At 45.2% G+C, this 17,066-nt stretch overlaps 2 protein-coding genes, 1 long non-coding RNA gene and 1 pseudogene across 3 annotated transcripts in view; 2 read left to right on the top strand and 2 right to left on the bottom strand.

Moving 5' to 3' along the window:
* Positions 1-5,230, top strand: part of EIF3A (eukaryotic translation initiation factor 3 subunit A) — a 38,975-nt gene extending 33,745 nt beyond the window's left edge. Inside the window, exons 20-22 of the mRNA XM_077126178.1 lie at positions 1,217-1,436; positions 2,193-2,374; positions 4,007-5,230. Coding sequence (XP_076982293.1) covers positions 1,217-1,436; positions 2,193-2,374; positions 4,007-4,242 — 638 coding nt within the window. The 3' untranslated portion in view covers positions 4,243-5,230. The remainder of the gene's footprint in view (positions 1-1,216; positions 1,437-2,192; positions 2,375-4,006) is intronic.
* Positions 2,714-3,796, bottom strand: LOC143654588 (small ribosomal subunit protein eS1 pseudogene; annotated as a pseudogene).
* A 3,611-nt stretch (positions 5,231-8,841) lies between the features above and the next one.
* Positions 8,842-9,898, bottom strand: NANOS1 (nanos C2HC-type zinc finger 1). The gene has a single exon (XM_077126179.1). It carries the CDS (start codon positions 9,896-9,898, stop codon positions 9,056-9,058), a length of 843 nt encoding a protein of 280 aa, XP_076982294.1. The 3' UTR covers positions 8,842-9,055.
* Positions 9,899-10,829: 931 nt separating this feature from the next.
* Positions 10,830-14,442, top strand: LOC143653261 (uncharacterized). The gene is made up of 4 exons (XR_013161202.1): positions 10,830-11,255; positions 11,927-12,089; positions 12,710-13,047; positions 14,353-14,442. It is a non-coding gene; the product is annotated as an uncharacterized LOC143653261 (long non-coding RNA).
* The last annotated feature ends 2,624 nt before the right edge of the window (positions 14,443-17,066 follow it).

Below are 17,066 nucleotides of genomic sequence, written 5' to 3'. Positions count from 1 at the left end.
TAGAAGTCTCACTTCAGACACAGCTTAACCAAAACTGAATTCACTGTCCCTCCTTCCCCACCAACCATCTTCAGGTGTTTCATATTTCAGTAAGGCGCACCATTGACCACCTAATTGTGTAAACTAAGAAATCAGGGAATTCTTCTTTCTCTGTTTTCTTTCATCCTTCATCCTTTATTTTAAATGGTAACTTTACTTAAGTTCTGTCTTTAGAATGTTCCTTAAATCTACCAGTGTCTCTATTCGCCCTGCTTGCTTTTAGGTCTGAGCCTCTGTTAGTCTTTCTTTAAACTCTTGTTTGTCTCTGCTAGTTCTCCCACCCCCGATACAATTACTTGTGCAGTAACCTGAGTGGTATGTTCTAAAATGCAAATTTAAGGCCTCCTTGCCTTTATTCTACTGTTTTCTGGTGCATATTTCTCTTTTCTCCCGTCTCACCTCGTTTCACTCACCTCATGTCAAAAGGCTAAAGTAGCACTTAACCTCAGAGCTGTGGAGTAGATTGAGTTAATATTTAGATTTAGAACAATGCTTTGGTACATGGTAATATAAATGGTGGTCTTAATAATTATACTCTAGAACTGTAATATACTGTCCTTGAGATCTGTGCTTCCTTTGGCTTCTGGGTCTTCAATATATAGTGTTCATAGGTGTGCATATCCTATGGCTTAAGTGGAAGATAATGAGCAGGATCAAAGGAATTATCCTTGTTTTATGACTAGATGGGTGGTAAATAGTGGAGTGCAGGAATATGAAAGAGTCTTTCTTAGTTACAAAGGTTTTGAAAGTATTGCAAGAGTATAAATGAACTTACAATTGTGCTGTCTCCCAGAGATCCAGATCTAACCCTTTCACTTTAAGTTTTTTGTTGAGCAGAACAGATTTTATACCCAAAATCTCTACAACAGATGGGAAACATTAATTCTCAGTTTATCAGTGATAACTTTACTTAATAGAACTTTCACCCCAGGCTATTTAAATTTTCTGTAAGGTAATTAAACAAAAAGCTTAAAAAAAAATCATAAACAGGATCTGATGATTCAGTGAAATAAGGAAAATGGCCTTATTTTTTTTTGTTTTGATTTGTTTTTGTTTTTGTTTTTTGAGGAGGTTGGAGTGTCTTAATTTAGCTTTTAGAATGCTAATGAATTAATGTTAAGCTCCCTTGATTACTGCCACAATAATGGAAAATAATTTTTATTTTTTAAAATAATAGGTGGATGGAGAGAGAGAGAGAAAGCCAGAGAAGACAGTTGGGGTCCACCTCGAGATTCAAGACCCTCTGAAGACCGTGAATGGGATAGAGAAAAAGAAAGGGATAGAGATAATCAAGATCGTGATGAGACTGACAAGGACCCTGAGAGAGAAAGGGACAGAGAGAGGGAAAGAGACAGAGAGAGAGACGGGGATCGAGAGGATCGCTTCAGACGGCCTAGGTTTGACGTTTATATTAAAACTATCTAAATGTTTGAAGAGCCATAGATAGAATTCCCTTATTTTTTTTCTCCATGTATTCTAAGCTGTTTTTGAGAAATGGTGCTCTTTGTTGCTTTATCACCCCCTTCCATTAGACTATGGGAAAAATAGTGCAGGTTAAAAAAAAAAAACACTTCTTGTTTCAGAATTTTAGAGGTCATCTAATTGGCCCTTCCCACATTTAGCTGTAATTATAGATTGGTCCTATAGCTGTATGGTAATGGAATCAGTTCAGGTCTCTTTATCAGTAGATTGCTTTTTCCCTGTGGTTTAAATTGATCAGTTCTCATGGCCTTACATTATGAAAAATCCTTTTACTTCTAGTTTGCTCCCTCTGGCCAAAGTGGCTTTGCACTGATATAGACTGGCGCTGTTCAGTACAATTTTCTGTGAAGATGAAAATGTCCTCTGTGTCTGCTGTTTAAAATGGTAGCCCCTAATCATTTTTGTTATTGGGCACTTGGAACATGTTTAATGCTACTGAGGAAACACCTTGGTTTTTAATTCATTTCAGTTTAAATGGGCACCTGCACGTAGGGGCTCCAGCACAGATCCAGATGTCCTCATTTGATCTCCTTTGTACTGGAAATACTGGTTTAAACTTGATCCTTGTTACAGTTGTGGCCTCTTGGATTGCAAACTTGGATAATGTATTCACTTACAATTACCTATGTAGGTTAACAACAGAAAGTAATTGTCGTTTTAAATGGCTAAAGGGATGAAGGTGACTGGAGAAGAGGACTAGCGGAGGAATCTTCTAGCTGGAGAGATTCAAGTCGCCGTGATGATTGGGACAGGGATGACCGTCGTCGGGAGAGAGAGGATCGTCGTGATCTAAGAGAAAGGCGCGATGATAGGGACCGAAGAGGACCTCCCCTCAGATCAGATCGCGAAGAAGGTATAGATGTAGATGCAACTGTGTGAAGATGGGAGACTTCCCAGTGTATTTTGGGTTTTATTTATCTGGTAAATTGTAGTGAATACCTCAAATCAGATAAACTAAATATTACTCAGTTTAGAATCTGTGGCCGTCACATTACACACCAGACAAGCTGTGAAGTAAGCTCATCGCTAAATTCATTGTAAATTTATAAAGTAAGTGGATAGTAAGCAATATATGTTGATAAAGTTTATTTTATGAAAATGAAGAAACAATTTTGAAGGACCTGGTAGAAGAACACAAAGGGTAAACACAACTGAAACTTAAATAAAAAATACTTTTGGCATGTATAAAATACCATTGCACTTAAGTACTTGTCTGATGGCCTTTTAATATTTTATTTGCACAATTGGATCATAAGAGTATTTCTTCTATATATATCAATAATTAAAAACTTGTATAATTAAAAATTTTTCTTTCAGCCAGAGTTTTGTCACCTTGCCTTAAAGGTTTATAACAATACATTTTCCAGGCCAGTAATTTTTTTTTTTTTCACAAATAAGACTTTTTTATTTATCACTTTTTAAAGTCTGAATTTTAAACAGATTCTTGGACTAGTGGCTCATGTATCGGCTCATTCCACTTTAGCACCTATCTCATCTCTAGTTGCTTTTTTAGAACTACTACTTTCACCATGAAGCTCCATGAGTTTCCCCAATTCAGAGTTGGGCTTCTTTAGCATTTTTACTTTTCTAACACATGGAGAGGAGAGTTAGATTGGCACACCTTTTCTATGTTTTTATGTATGCTGTCTGGAATCAATTTATTGACCACTTCTTTCAAGTAATTTGTCTGCACCTCTTGGGTCATGATTTCTATCATCTTCTGGATTTGGTGGACCTGTTGGTGCTGAGCATAAGAGGTCTTCCGAATTGGATATGATTTTTGGTAAAACCAGCACAGAACAGATGAAGCAAATAACCATTGGTAGTTTTGACATCAACAAGAGCTTCAATCATGTCAGCCATTTTTTGACCATGGAACACATTTTGTTGTGGAGAAGAGCCATGTCATGGAAGTTGGTTAGGCAGGTTTTGCCCTGCACATCATCTGTAATTAGTTTGAATTTTCTAAATGCAGCTTCATCATTCTGCAAATGATTCTTCATCATTCTCACTTCAAAAACATGACCCTTAATGCCATTAGGTGCAGTTTTGGTTCCTTGAGTCACTGTAACTAGTGTATTCCTAGTGTTTCTTACAATTAAACATTGATAGTGCTTTCACATCATACCAGTCTTTCCTAGAAAATGAATCAGCCACTTTCTTCTTGGGCTCCTTTTTTTGCCACCTTTTGTAAGGCGCTTGTCCTTGCCAACTGCCACGGTGCTGTGTAGAGAGCCAGAAAGGACTTGCTTTTTGTTTACACATTTTGAGTCATATCTGTAAGTATGTGCAATTTTAGAGGTTTTGTTAGGGTATCAAAATGATTAAAATAGTTTTTGCTTTATGGGTTTTAGTTCTGTGATTCTGTACTGTTAATCTTTACTACATGATTTCTGGGTAATTCACATTCCCTATGCCTATATTTTGTTTGGTTTGAGCTAGTAGAACACAGGACAAACTTACTATTATTATTTTAACTTTTTAGTAAGTTCTTGGAGACGTGCTGATGACAGAAAAGATGATCGGGCAGGAGAACGGGATGGTCCTCGTCGTGTACCTCCTCCAGCCCTTTCAAGAGATCGAGAAAGAGACCGAGAAAGAGACCGAGAAAGAGAAGGTGAAAAAGAGAAGGCCTCATGGAGAGCTGATAAAGATAGGGAAACCCTTCGTCGTACAAAAATAGAGATTGATGAAGATGGATGGACCACGGTGCGACGTTAAGTTTGGAGATAATGGATTCAAACTCATGTCTTACATAGGTTTGATCACTTTCAAGGATTACTATACTTGTGCTTCAACCAATCTAAATTGGATTCTTTAACTAATGTTGTTTCACCATAACACAAAAGCATGAACTTGTATTAATCCTATATAATAGATTGATCATGCACTGTATCCACAGATGGTTGGAAAACCATGCCATTTTCTGAAATTTAAGGTGTTGCATTATTTCACCAATCATTTGTTTACAAAAAAGAAAAACTAAAAAATAAATTTAAAATGTGAATCCTTCAGGTATTGAGTAACACCTGTATCTTGTATGGAACTGATCTGTTTATTTTGATTTCGAACTGTCTAACATTAATTTGGAATGAAGTAAGGTTCTGTTATAGAAAATGTATTTTAAGACTAACGCAGTGGTGCTGAAACAATTTTCACACCGTTTGCTGTTGAACATACCTCTATGTATTTTGAGGTATTTACTATTAACTAAATTTAGAAAGTTTTTAAGTGCAGTAAACATTACAAACATTGGATACAGTGAGATTTTCTGTAGATTTTACTTGAGTGAAGGTGAGTATAAAGCAATTTGCAGTCATTATTTTAATGACAAGAAAACTGCTAAAGTGTGAATCCGAAACATAAAGCTTTTAAATTTTAAAGCATTTGGTAAACTTGCTGAGGTTCTTTTCTTGTTGTTGCCAATAGCGAACTGCTTTTCCATTAATGGAGAATTCATGCCTTTCAAGCATTTTAAATATGACAATATTTATAAATGTGTGGTTTGGAGGAAATGTTTAAATTCTTTTTCCTAATTTTCTTTCTCTTCAGATAGATTCTTCAACAAGTACTTTGTAGTAATGACTGTGTTGACTTCAATTTTGGAGTGTAGTAGCTATATGTTAAAGATGAACTTATTGAAGCCAACACAGAACTTGCTGCTGTGTTTTTTTTTTTTCAAGTGATAAATAAAATACTTACAGAATTTGCTTTAGTGTTGATTTTTGGTAATAGTGTTTTGTTTAATGATGAGTTTGTATATTCAGTTGAGTTTGTCTTATTTGAGTTTTATTATTGCCATTATGTCTTTGTTTACTATCAGAGAAAATAACCTAAGATTTAGAGAGTAAGTGATGTTTTCCCTAACATGCCTGCATTAATTGAGTAATCCCTTAATTTTCCTCATAAGACTGCCGTCTGTCCTGTGTGAGCTTGTGTGTGTTGTGTATGTGTAGTATCACTTTGGATTTCCCTCCGAAACCTGGACAAGTTATAGTTTTAGAGAATGTTAATTATAAATTTATGTGGCTGTAAGCACCTCATTTCTGTCATTGAGTAGTGGTGAGCACTTCTGCTGGTACAGCTGTAAGGCCAGAAGGGGGAGCATTGATGCTTTTTAAAATAATCAGGTGCTGCTTTCACTGTTAAAAATGATGAAAATCATTTTCAGCTGTCTTTAATACCTATTATTTTAAATAAATGGAAGGCATAAAAGAAAGGATCTTACTAGGGAGAGGGCTTTCGTTTCATAACAAGTAAAAGAAATTAAGACCAGTGATTATATTTGGGCGATCACCTGCTTATGAGGCTTAAGCATCTAGAGCAGAATTGTCCTTGTGACATCACAAGCTGCAATGGATAGATAGTTCATTCAAGCTTATTTACTGCGTATGGGTAGGTTTCCTGGCTGGTCTGCCAACACCCTTCTGCCCAGTTTCCCATTCTGTTCTACCAAATTCTGCATCCTTGGAGTCAGAATCCAGAGCACAGGAGGAGAATGGAAAACCCCTTTCCCCCAAATCTGATGTTGCTGCTTTGTGATCCTGCTCTTAGATTTCCCCTGCTTGCCTTTCACAGCTAACATTCTTTCGTAATATTAACAGGTTGTCACAGGAAAACTGAACAACCAGCCTACTCACAGATGTGGTAGGAGATTTTCAGGGTTTGCAGTAGCGTCTGCATTCTTAAATGAGAAGGAAGCCGTTGTGCAGATCAATCAGGGTGGGATAGGTACCCACAAAAAGGCACCACATCCCAGCAGTTTGAAGCGTCAGTTGTCCATAGTGGCTTCCAGGATCAGGTGGTTGGCATCAAGTTGAGCTAATTGAGATACATAGGATAATATGAAAGAACTGTTCCTTATGTTGTGGCTAACAGACTAAAAACTTAGGACTAATGCTGAAACCTTCCTTTCCTTTGAAATACACATAGATTTGTGGTATAATTTTTAAAAGTGCCTAATTTGGCTTAATGAACCAAACCTATGACGAGTTGTTATAAAGAGGACTTGGTAGAATGAAGAAAATAAAAAAAATTAAGTCAAAGAAATGGCTTTAAAAAAAAAAGGCAAGCAAGTTTAGGCAGTAGTGCATTTGGGGATTCCATATACCTCTTTTACTTAGCCAAGCTTGCAACATGTTCTTATGAAGATAACTGTCACACTAATCATTTTTGCATATATTTTTTGAATATTGAAAATTTGGGCATCTTTTACGTTTTTACGTTAATTTTGGAAGTGTTTCTTTCAGATTAAGTGACGAGTTCCAAGTATTACATTTCAGTGCATTTGGACGTGGTTGTATTTTTCATAAGAGATCTCTAGAAAATTAACTGTAATAGTATTAAGGTAGTTACCCCTCTGTTTGTTCTTTAACTTCTAGCATTTCAATGTTAGCCAGAAAAACAGACTATTCGGGGGTATAAAGGATGGAGGTTGGCAGGAGGTGCTTTTTAAGTGGGATTATCATCACTGCATACTAGTTGAAATGAGGGTTTCCTGGACACTGCTGTTCATGCTTTCCTGATTTAAGGTTTTAAGTATATTCCATGTTCAAAACGTTCCCACTTGTGGTAAAATACTGGTGCCAGAATACCAAATTTATGTTAAGCACATCCCATCTCAGAGATCTTCATATGTTGAAGATATATCAAAGGTGTGTGCCCGAGACCTAGAAGTAGTCTAAAACTTGGCCTGTAAATAAAAATATAGAATAGCTAAATTTATCCTGTTGCCTGCCTAGTCTTGGCCTGTGAGAACACACGTCTGTTTATAGTGACCCTTTTGAAAAGGTAGAGGAGTGGGAGAAGTAATAGGAATTCACGTTAACCTTTAAAGTAAAACTAGCAAATGGGGTTATTTTCTAGTGAACGATAAGAAAGTAATTACATGGTCAGGACTGAAGCTTTTTCTTCTTGGCTAAGCTATGCCATGCCTGTTCTCAGCCTCCTTGGTCATCTTTTGACCAAGATGACCTACAGCTGTCTAGCTATTCACTTTTGCCACTCTCACAGCTACTGCGTGTTCCAGATCAAGCCAGATTTGCTGTACCTGGGTCTAACCTGATAACACCCTAGCTAGAATACTATTGGAAGCTCTGTATTCTAAGAGACTAAGTTTGTTGCTGGTGTTCTCATATAGTTTGTATACTTAAAATGAGTTTTGCCTCCTTATATTTCTATCAAGCCACACAGCTCCAAATGCAAACACTGCTATATGTCATGGTGCGACCACCAGCATGGTGGGAGGTGAAGTGTGGGTTGAGAGCCTTTACTCTAATCATCAGGTTTAATCTCCCAGATGGAGGGTTGGTGTGAGCCTAGAAACAGGCTAGGGTTTGTAAAAGGGTGGTGAGGGAAACTGTTCCAACCTACACAATTCGTTCTTGTAATTAGTGCTGGTTCTGCCTATGCCTCAAGTCAGAAGGCTCAAAGTGGAACCGTCTTGAACACAGGCTAACATTAAGCTCACACCTCAAGGGATTCCATTTACCATTTAGCTTGAGAGGCAACAGGTTTGGAATGGCATTAGTATTTAGAACCTTGATTGAGCAATTTAAGGTGAATTAGTACTGCTCTTGGTCTCTTTAGATCTTAATATCACAAATATTTCTTACAGAATTGCAAATTGGAGAGGGGGTGAGGGGGTAAGGAAAACCCAAGTAGGAAAGTTCTAGGCAAGATGAATTCATAGTTACTGTATAAATACACAAGTTTTTTTTTTTTAAACAGCACCATTTCCAAGTGTATACACAATATGATTATAACTTGGCACAATCTTTAAAGGTGAAAAAGGCTAGCTGCTACTTCAATAATAAAAGATCTGATACAGAAATGGATAAGGAGTTGCATTCTACCTGCTACTTCTCTACCGACTGCATTTTACACCTCCAGCTAGCACGGAAACAAGCCACAAGGAGGGAATATCCACCCAAACGAATACTGGAAAGTTTACTAAACCTTCACTCGTTATAACGGTGATGCTACTAGGAGGGGCTTGCTTCACCTTGGAATTAAAATAACTGATTAAGGACAACTAAGTATTACTTGCTTCAAACAATAAAATAGTCACTCTGCTAACACGTCATAAAATCGCCAGTTTTAAGCTCAGAGGCTTTTAAAAAAATATTCTAGACCTAATAAAGTGCCTCTATTCATAAAGCGAAACATCCAAGATTAGATTGAGAATTTCATACTGATGTGCATCTAAAATAGGTCGACGTATACTGTAAATAAACGGCGCCTCGACACTGCCATATATCCAGCCTTCGGCATTCTGGGTGAGCCCAAATTAGAAACTGTGAAGATACACAAAGTCAAGAATTAAGCATCTAGTCTCAATTGTTCTTCCAGTAAAGTACTCCACACACGGTCAACTATCGAAAAAAAACCGCTACGACGACACCTCAAGTTGCGCCAACTGTTGAGTTTCACGCTCCCCAACTACGAGGGAGAGAGGGCACGCTGACCAAAAGTAGGAGATTGGGTAGGGGGTGACCCTGGTGGCGTCTAGAGCCAACGGGCTGCAGCTAGGTTCTCAGCGCAGCTTCTTGCCTGGCAGGCCGTCCCTGGCGCTGCGAGGCGGGGGGCGCGCGGCCGGCGGCGGCACTTTGGAGAGCGGGCAGTACTTGATGGTATGCGCGTTGTCGCCGCTGGCACCGCACAGGGGGCACGTGTAGCGGCGCAGCACGGGGCATAGCACTCGCCCGTCGGGTCCCTTCAGGATGTGGGTGGTGTAGAGCGCCACCGCCTCCTTGTTGTTTCGGCAGAACACGCACACCTGCAGCTCGGGCTTGAGCAGCCGGGCAGCGGCTGCCCCTGAGGCTGCGTGCAGCCTGGGCTCCACCGCCCACGCGGGGGCTCGCTCATCGCGCGGCGGCGCCGTCTCGGTGACAGCGGCGGCAGGCGCGCAGCCCAGCAGCACCGCGGCGGCGCGGCCCGCGAACGGGCTCAGCTCGGCGAAGCGCTCCTCCAGCAGCCCGGCCTCGGCAGGGCCCGCGCACAGCTCCAGTGCCCGCAACTCCAACGCGCCCCCCGGGTAGCGACTCCGGGGCCCCGGCTCGTCGCTGTCGTCGTCGTCGTCGTAATCGGGTGCCCCCAGCGTCGGTCCCAGGGCCTCGGGCCCAGCCCCAGCGTGAGGAGAGCAGCAAGACGAGGAGGGGGAGGAGGGTGGAGAGGCACCTCCGCGAGCGCCGTCCACCGCCTTGGTGATGAGCGTCGCGAGCCCCAGGTAGTCGTTCCACGAGCTGAAGGGCTGCGGATGCGCTGGGCCCGCAGCACCCACGTAGCGGGCGCTGGGGACAAGCGCCATGGACTGGGGGGCGGGGGCGGGGGCGCGGCCGCGGCGGGGCGAATGGGGCGCCCAGGGGAAAGCCTCCATGGGCGGGCTGCGAGCCGCGCGAACCGCCTCCCCGCCACCGGCGCGGGCCGGACGGAAGAGACGCGCCGAGCCTGCTGCCGGCCTGCCGCGGGGTGGGGCCGCGCGCCGCCTTTTATCGGGTCCGGGTCTTCCCCGCCCCCCGGGCTCGCCGCCACCGCGGCCCTGCCCCCTGCGTTTCCAGCGCCCGTGCCACCTCGCCCGCGCCCTGGACGCAGGCGGAGCGGGGGCGGGTGCGCGCTCTGCTGTGTCCGCGCGGCTCCCGCGCTCCACGCGCTGCGCCAGCTCTGCCAGCTGCGGGGCGGCTTTCCTTGTAGGAGAGGGCGGGCGAGGCGCCGCCTCGGGCCCCGGCGCTAATTGGCTACTGAGCTGAGCACCCCTGCGCCACGGGCGCCGCTCCGGACGTTGATTGGTGAAGCCTGGGAGGGGGCGTGCACTGTCCCCGCTGCTGGGAGGGAAGGGAAAAAGCTGCAAGAAGGCGAAGGGTGGGGCGGCTGCCGCGACCCGCCTGCGCCTGAGTGATGTGCCCGGGGCTTGGAACAGGTGCCCAGGCCTGGGTCTTCCTCCGCCTGGTGGTGAGGCTCGCCAAGGACCGGGATGGGGTGGCGATGGGGGGGGATGCCCCAGGGCTCACGCAACCCCCACTTAGTGCACTGAAGCACCGGCGTCAGTAGGGAAAGCAGTAGGGAGGCAGGACAGGGTGCGATCTAAGGATGCAGTTCTCACCGCCCAGCCGCCCGACGAACTAGTAACTTCGGCTTGCACAGTGCCTCGGAGCGCATTCACCCAGGGTGAAACCCGCACATGAATCTCTCAGGCTCTGAGCGGTTACGGTTCTTGCTGTAGCAGGTAGAGTAAGCAGTGGAGGGACGCGGGACGTTCCCACCCCGCGCAGCAGACTTCCAGTAGGTTTTCAGACCGGCTGGCCGTCAGCTAGGAAACCTACAGCCCCAGGGCCCAGGGCAGCGATTGGTGTGCGCGCGTGTGTTTCAACCCACATTCCCAGGGGGCTGTGGGAAATGTGGTGTTGGTGCAATTTGGAAGACATATTATTGACGTCATAATGTAATACTTCGAAATGAATGAAACTTTTTTTGGTGAAAACAATGGAAACTAAAGGTTTAGAGAGGGTTTTGATTGGAGGGGGGGGGGGGGGAGAGGTGGTCGCTCCCCTCCCTGGGCTGGAGGCAACGTTATTTTTTAAATGAAAAGTGAGAATGGTTTTAGGTACAGGAAAGCTCCTCTAGGGTTCTTTGGGACCCGGCAATGCCTCTGCTGGAGACTGGGCGGACGGCCTGGCCGGGCTTTCCTCCCCACGCAGGACGTGCTGCGGTACTGAAAGGAGGAGGCAGGCTCGAGGGTATGACTCTGCCCAGGAGGTGTGGAACAGCTCCCAGGGGGTCCCAGAACCTAGTGCCTGCCTTGGAGAAGAGTGGCCCGTTAATATTTGCATGAATGAATCAATGCCAGCAGAGGACAGAATCCTTGGGATCATTTAGCATCAGTTTTTACTTTATAAGATGGGGAAAATGAGAGCCAGAGACAAGAAGTGACTTCCAATTTAAGGCGACAGTGAATATGTGACAGCTAGGACTGGGACCCAGGCCCCAGAACTCTTGGCCTCACTCTTCCTACCATACCACAGACCCCGAGGTATTTCAGACTATAAGTTTGCACATGCTTCGGCAGGAACCAAATGCAGAAGACAGGGGAAGCTGGGAAGGACGAGGACAAATGGGATGGGCCTGCATGCCCCTGGCTTGGGCTCTGGCCCTCTGGGAGCAATCCAGGGGCTGGGTGGACAGGAAGGGATTTAGGGCAATAAAGGGATGCCTGTTCTGGCTGCCTGTCTGTGTTAGGAGTAGAAGGTGTGTTTTTGTCTCTTTCTCACCTCCTACCCCCTAATTCCTGAAAGCGGGCATGATGTTCTGCCCCGGCCAACCCAGTTCCTTTTTCAAGTTTGTGTTGGCACTCAAGTTAAAAAGCCATTCCTTTATTTCCTCCCTCTCTCCCACCAAAAATAAATAAAAGCCCGATGCCGTGGGGCTCCTGCAGAAAGCCTGGCAAGTTTGCTGACACCGAACTCCCAGCTCACCATGAGAACTCCAGCCTACACTGTGGTATAAAGACTATTAGTCTATAAATGGAAAATTCCACTCTGTCCAGGCAGCCCTGGGGCCTGCATACTTTCAAGGTAAACTCTAAAAAGGGGAAGTCACCAATCCGAAGAAAAACTACAAAGAGAGTTTAACATTGCCAGCTGCTGTGTCTGCTCACTCGGCCAGGCCAAAGAGAGGATGGCAAATAAGCTGAGGCCTGCTTTCCTCCACAACGTGGCTTGCAGCCCTTGTGGTTTCACAAAGGGAATAAAAACTTTTAAGTGAAACATGAGTTAGAACAAATGCCTTGATTTGAAGCTGTGGCCTGGGCTCGGGGAACATCAGTTGTCCGGAGAAACCCTGGGAGAATCAAAGGGAACTGGGCATGGCCACGTACTGTTTTCCTAGGTTGCTCACCTTGCCCACCAGGAAATGGAAGGAATGTCTGCAAATGGAGGCAAAGTGGACAAAGCCTTTGGTTTGGGGGTATGTGCTGGGCCTTGGCAACACCAGGAGCCTTTGTTGTGTGTGAGCATTGGAGGGCCACAGTGGACCTCTGGTTCAGCTTCAGGGCTAAATAAAGTTACTTTTGTCCCCAAGCAGAAGCCTCAGCCCAACTGTGAGCATTCCAGCTCTCTTTGAGGTGGTAGAACTGACTTCAGAGATGTTCTTAGCACCTTAGATGAAGTCTGAGTGCCTTTTGTTCACTTTCCAGGAGTCTGGAATGAAACAGATGGAAATAACCAAAGTGTGAACGTTTCTCCAAGGGGGCATTCTCAAACTCGCAGAGGCTGGGAAGACAGATTGTGGTAGGTCTCAAATCAGAAGTCGGAGGTGTTGTTCAGTGTCTCCTGGAGTGGGGCCTGGCTGGCACTGGCAGTGGGCTCCGGCAGGGCCTGGGTAATGGTGGGGAGGGCTGATGGAACCCTGCGTTCCCACCTCTCTGTGCGGCTTCCAATCCCCCGCCTGGGCTGTTTCCTTTGTTGGCAGCAGAACTGAACCATGAGAGGCAACACAGACCTCAGGCGTCTTGAGGCTCTTCAGAAACATGAGGTCAGTCCTGGGGAATGAGGCAGCTTGGCATGTGTCCAGGCAGCTACAGAGATGTGGTTTGTCCCGCTCTGGGTTCCCGCAGACCCGCCTGCCCAGCCTTTGTAAGGGCAGGAAGTGCTTTGGCTCTCTGGGCCTGGGGCTGGGAGTCAGGCATGGCACGCGGGAGGCGCTCTTCTGCAGAGGGCTTGCATTTTTCTGTAGCGGAATGGGGCTCTTGCCTATTGGGGACACTTCAAGTCTTCCCCAGTCGAGAAGCCAGGTGGGGGAGTAGGGTAACTTGGACAGGTGGCCTGGGTTTGTGTCCTAGTGCTTCTCCAAAGTCACCTGTGGTCTTGGATGAAGAACTTTGCCTTTCTGGGCCTCAGTTTCTTCCTCTGATCAGTCAAGGTGGCACATTGTGCAAAGTGGCAGCACATCTGGTTGCTGTGTCAGGCAGGCTTCTTCGGAGAAAGAGAACCAATTGGATGGATGTGTGTTTGCATGTGTATGATGATTTAAAGAGGTGACCCACGGTCGTGGGGACTGCTAAGTCCAGTGTCTGTAGGGAAGGCTGGAAACCAGGGAAGATTTAATACTGCAGTTTATTTTTTATTAAAGAAGTTGTAGGTTTACAGAAAAATCATGCACAAAATACAGAGTTCCTATATACCACCCTGTTATTCACACCTTGTATTAATGTGGTACATTTGTGACAGTGGGTGTGACATTTTTATGCATGTTCTCTTAACTATAGCCCATGGCGTACAGCAGGGTTCGCTCTTGATACCGCAGACTTGAGGCAGTTTCCTTTTCTCTGAGAAACCTGTTTGTCTCTTAAGGTCTTCAGCTGATTGTAGGAGGCAAGTCTGAGCCCCCACTGCCCACCCTGTTTTCAAGGGTGATCTCCTTTACTTAAAATATCCTTTACTTAAAGATAACCATGTCTACAAACTACCATCCCAGCAATGTCTAGATTAGTATTTGATTAAAGAACTGGGTTCCAAGACCCAGCCTTGTTGACATCAAATTAATGATCAGAGTTGCCAACCAGCAGCTGCTCTCTCCTTCTTGTTTATTTTGTTCCCTTTTGTGCTGGCTGAGACCCTGCCTCAGCCTCGGAGGATACATGAGGACAGGGCTAAGCCAGGCTGGGGCATCCCATTGCCCTTTAGTCTCCATTGGGTTAGGAGAGGGCTGGTGACCCAATGTGGCTGTTGAAACGTAACTGTTAGGAAGAATCTGGGAGGGAGTTGACTCCCTTCTTTAAAAAACAAAAAAGGGGTGGGGGAGAGAATCCGTATTTCCATCTTCTTCCTCCCTGAGCAGGTTCTGGAGCTGCAGGAGCCCTGAGCCCTGGGGTGCCAAGTCTTATGGACCAGAAGCTGGTACATTGGTGATAGACGATCAAAAAAAAAAGAGGGAAAAAACCCCAAACAGCTTTGACGACATTTTTATTAATGACCCGAGACTTGTTTCATGAGAATTACATCTTGGTTGTTCCAGGCCATGTGAGTTGGGCGTTCTTTTACTTGCATCTGGATCTGTTCTAATTGAAACATGTAGCAGTATGGGAAAACACAGTTCAGTAATTCTATCAAAAAGAGTTAGGAAATAGTACTCTGGCCAGATGGAGGTGATGAACATGTCAGAATTTCGCGAGTGTACGGACCAGGGCTGGAAGGAAATACAGAGAATTGAGAACAGTTGCTGTGTCTCTTGTCCATACTGCCTTGGGCTAAAGTCTCCCAGCTGAAAGCAGTAGTAACCATCAGCGCCAGGGGCTTTCCATGCATCCTCTCACTGCCCGCTCCCTCACTATGCTGGGGGCAGGTATTACAACCCTGGCTTTGCAGATCAGCAAAGGGCTGGGCCAGTCTGGTACCTGACCGAGGCAGCGTCCACAGTGAGCAGGAGGGCTGAGATTTGAGCCTGTGTCCCTCTAGCACCAAGGCTGGGCTTCTACCTGTTCAGGTGCACGCAGGCTTCTGAGGCCCAGGGTGGGGGAAGCTGGGAGCATGCAGCAGCAGGGGCAGGAGGAGACAGTGTGGGGAGCCACCTGGGGCAACCGCAGCATGTTCCAGTTTGTGTTGGAGGTCGTCCCCCACACCAAACCAGTGTAACTTAAAAGGCGGCTTAGCTTTTTCCACCTATCCAATAGTAGGTACTTTGGTGAAGTGAGTAGCCCTTTCTCTCTGCAACACCCCCATCTTGCCAGCCATGTGGTTTCTTTGAAAAGTCTGGATTTTCCCAGTTTTGTTGAAAGCAGGCTCTCCCTGGAAGCTGACAGGCTCAAGGGCAGATGTCTCTGGGCTGATGATGCCGACGACAGCAGCACAAGCTCATGGGCACCTAGTCCTTGCAAGGTGCTTAGCATTTACTCATCACAGCTCTTAAGTCCTCCCTGCATTTCATAAAAAGGGAAAGATGGCTTGGAGAGGCCAAAAGAACATGCTCAGTATCTCATAGCTAGGAAAGGTGCAGACATTCTCCCAGGGCTGTACCTGTAACCCTCATCCCATCTAGAGCATCTCCAGGCCCACAGATGCTCATTTGGTTAGAATTCACTATGTCCTTCTCTATCTCCTTAACGTGATTTCCTAAGTGGAGCCATCACCTTTCTCTTCCTCATCTTGAGGGGCCACTCTACTGTCCCACACCCCGCACTAGGCATCAAAGCTGGGGCTCCTAGTGGGGGAGGGAGGAGTTATACATAAAATGGTAACATAAAAGTTCAAGGTTGTCGTCTGACGGCCGGAGGGAGCCAGGCAGAGGGAGTGGGGAGAGGAGGTGGTGACGGGGATGAGACCGGACTGCCAAGCAGCGCTGCTGTGTCTGGTTGTGCAGGCTGTGCTCTGCCTGGGGGTTTTCCATCGAAGGGGCTGCCTTTCATTTGATAAACGTCATAGTACATATATGGTGAATTAACATTCATTTCCTGGCGGGTCTGGAATGAAGTGCTTTTTTCTAATACTAACAAAATCAGTATATTATGACAATTTTCTGGCAGATAGAAAAATGTATATTATGGGAGAAATGCCTTTTCTTTGTTTTTTAAATTGTTTATTGTGAAATCTTCACACACATACTTTCTATGCATTGTACACAATCAGTGGCTCACAATAGCATCACATAGTTGTGTATTCATCATCGTGATCATTTTTTTGAACACTTGCATCACTCCAGAAAAAGAAATAAAGAGAAAAAACTCATACATACCACACCCCTTTCCCTCCCTCTTATTGACCCTTAGTATTTCCAGCTACTCAATTTATTTTAATCTTTGTCCCCCCTATTATTTATTTATTTTTAATCCATATTTTTCACTCATCTGCCCAAACTCTGGATATAAGGAGCATCAGACACAAGATTCTCGAAATCACACAGTCACATTGTAAACGTTGTATCTTTATTCAGCTGTCTTCGAGAATCAAGGCTACTGGAACACAGCTCAACAGTTTCAGGTATTTCCCTCTAGCCACTCCAATACACCATAAACTAAAAAGAGATATCTGTATAATGCATAAGAATAACCTCCAGGATAACCTCTAGGCTCTGTTTGAAATCTTTCAGCCACTGAGACGTCTTGTCTCATTTGTCTCTTCCCCTTTTTGGTCAAGAATGCTTTTCCAATCTCTTGATGCCAATCCTGCCTCATCCCAGGCTTTCTGGGAAGGGAGATTTACACCTGTGGGAGTAATTGAGAAATGCCTTTTCTTAATTTGGCCAAAGGTGTCCCATGGGCTAACCTTGGCTCTGGCCAAAGATATGAAATGCTAAACATACTGAATGCAGACCTCAAGCTTGGTATCCTCCAGGTACCCATGAGCCCTCCCTTACCTAGAGCTACAGGTGAAAAAGTCTTTCTAACTGAGCTAATCAGGTGGGAGCTGAATGCAGGTGTGTCTCTGCTTGTTGCAGGTGGCTTGGCTCCCCCTTTGGGGGACTGGCATTTTGAAGGTCATTTCAGTCCTGTTGGACATCCTGGGTCCTACCTGACTTACACCTACATTTCCCCAGAAGCCCTGAGTTCTTAGGCATGG

Source organism: Tamandua tetradactyla, chromosome 13 (assembly GCF_023851605.1).
Source record: "Tamandua tetradactyla isolate mTamTet1 chromosome 13, mTamTet1.pri, whole genome shotgun sequence".
In the NCBI taxonomy this organism is placed as follows: Eukaryota; Metazoa; Chordata; class Mammalia; order Pilosa; family Myrmecophagidae; genus Tamandua; species Tamandua tetradactyla.
This window is presented reverse-complemented; position numbering and strand designations above follow the sequence as displayed.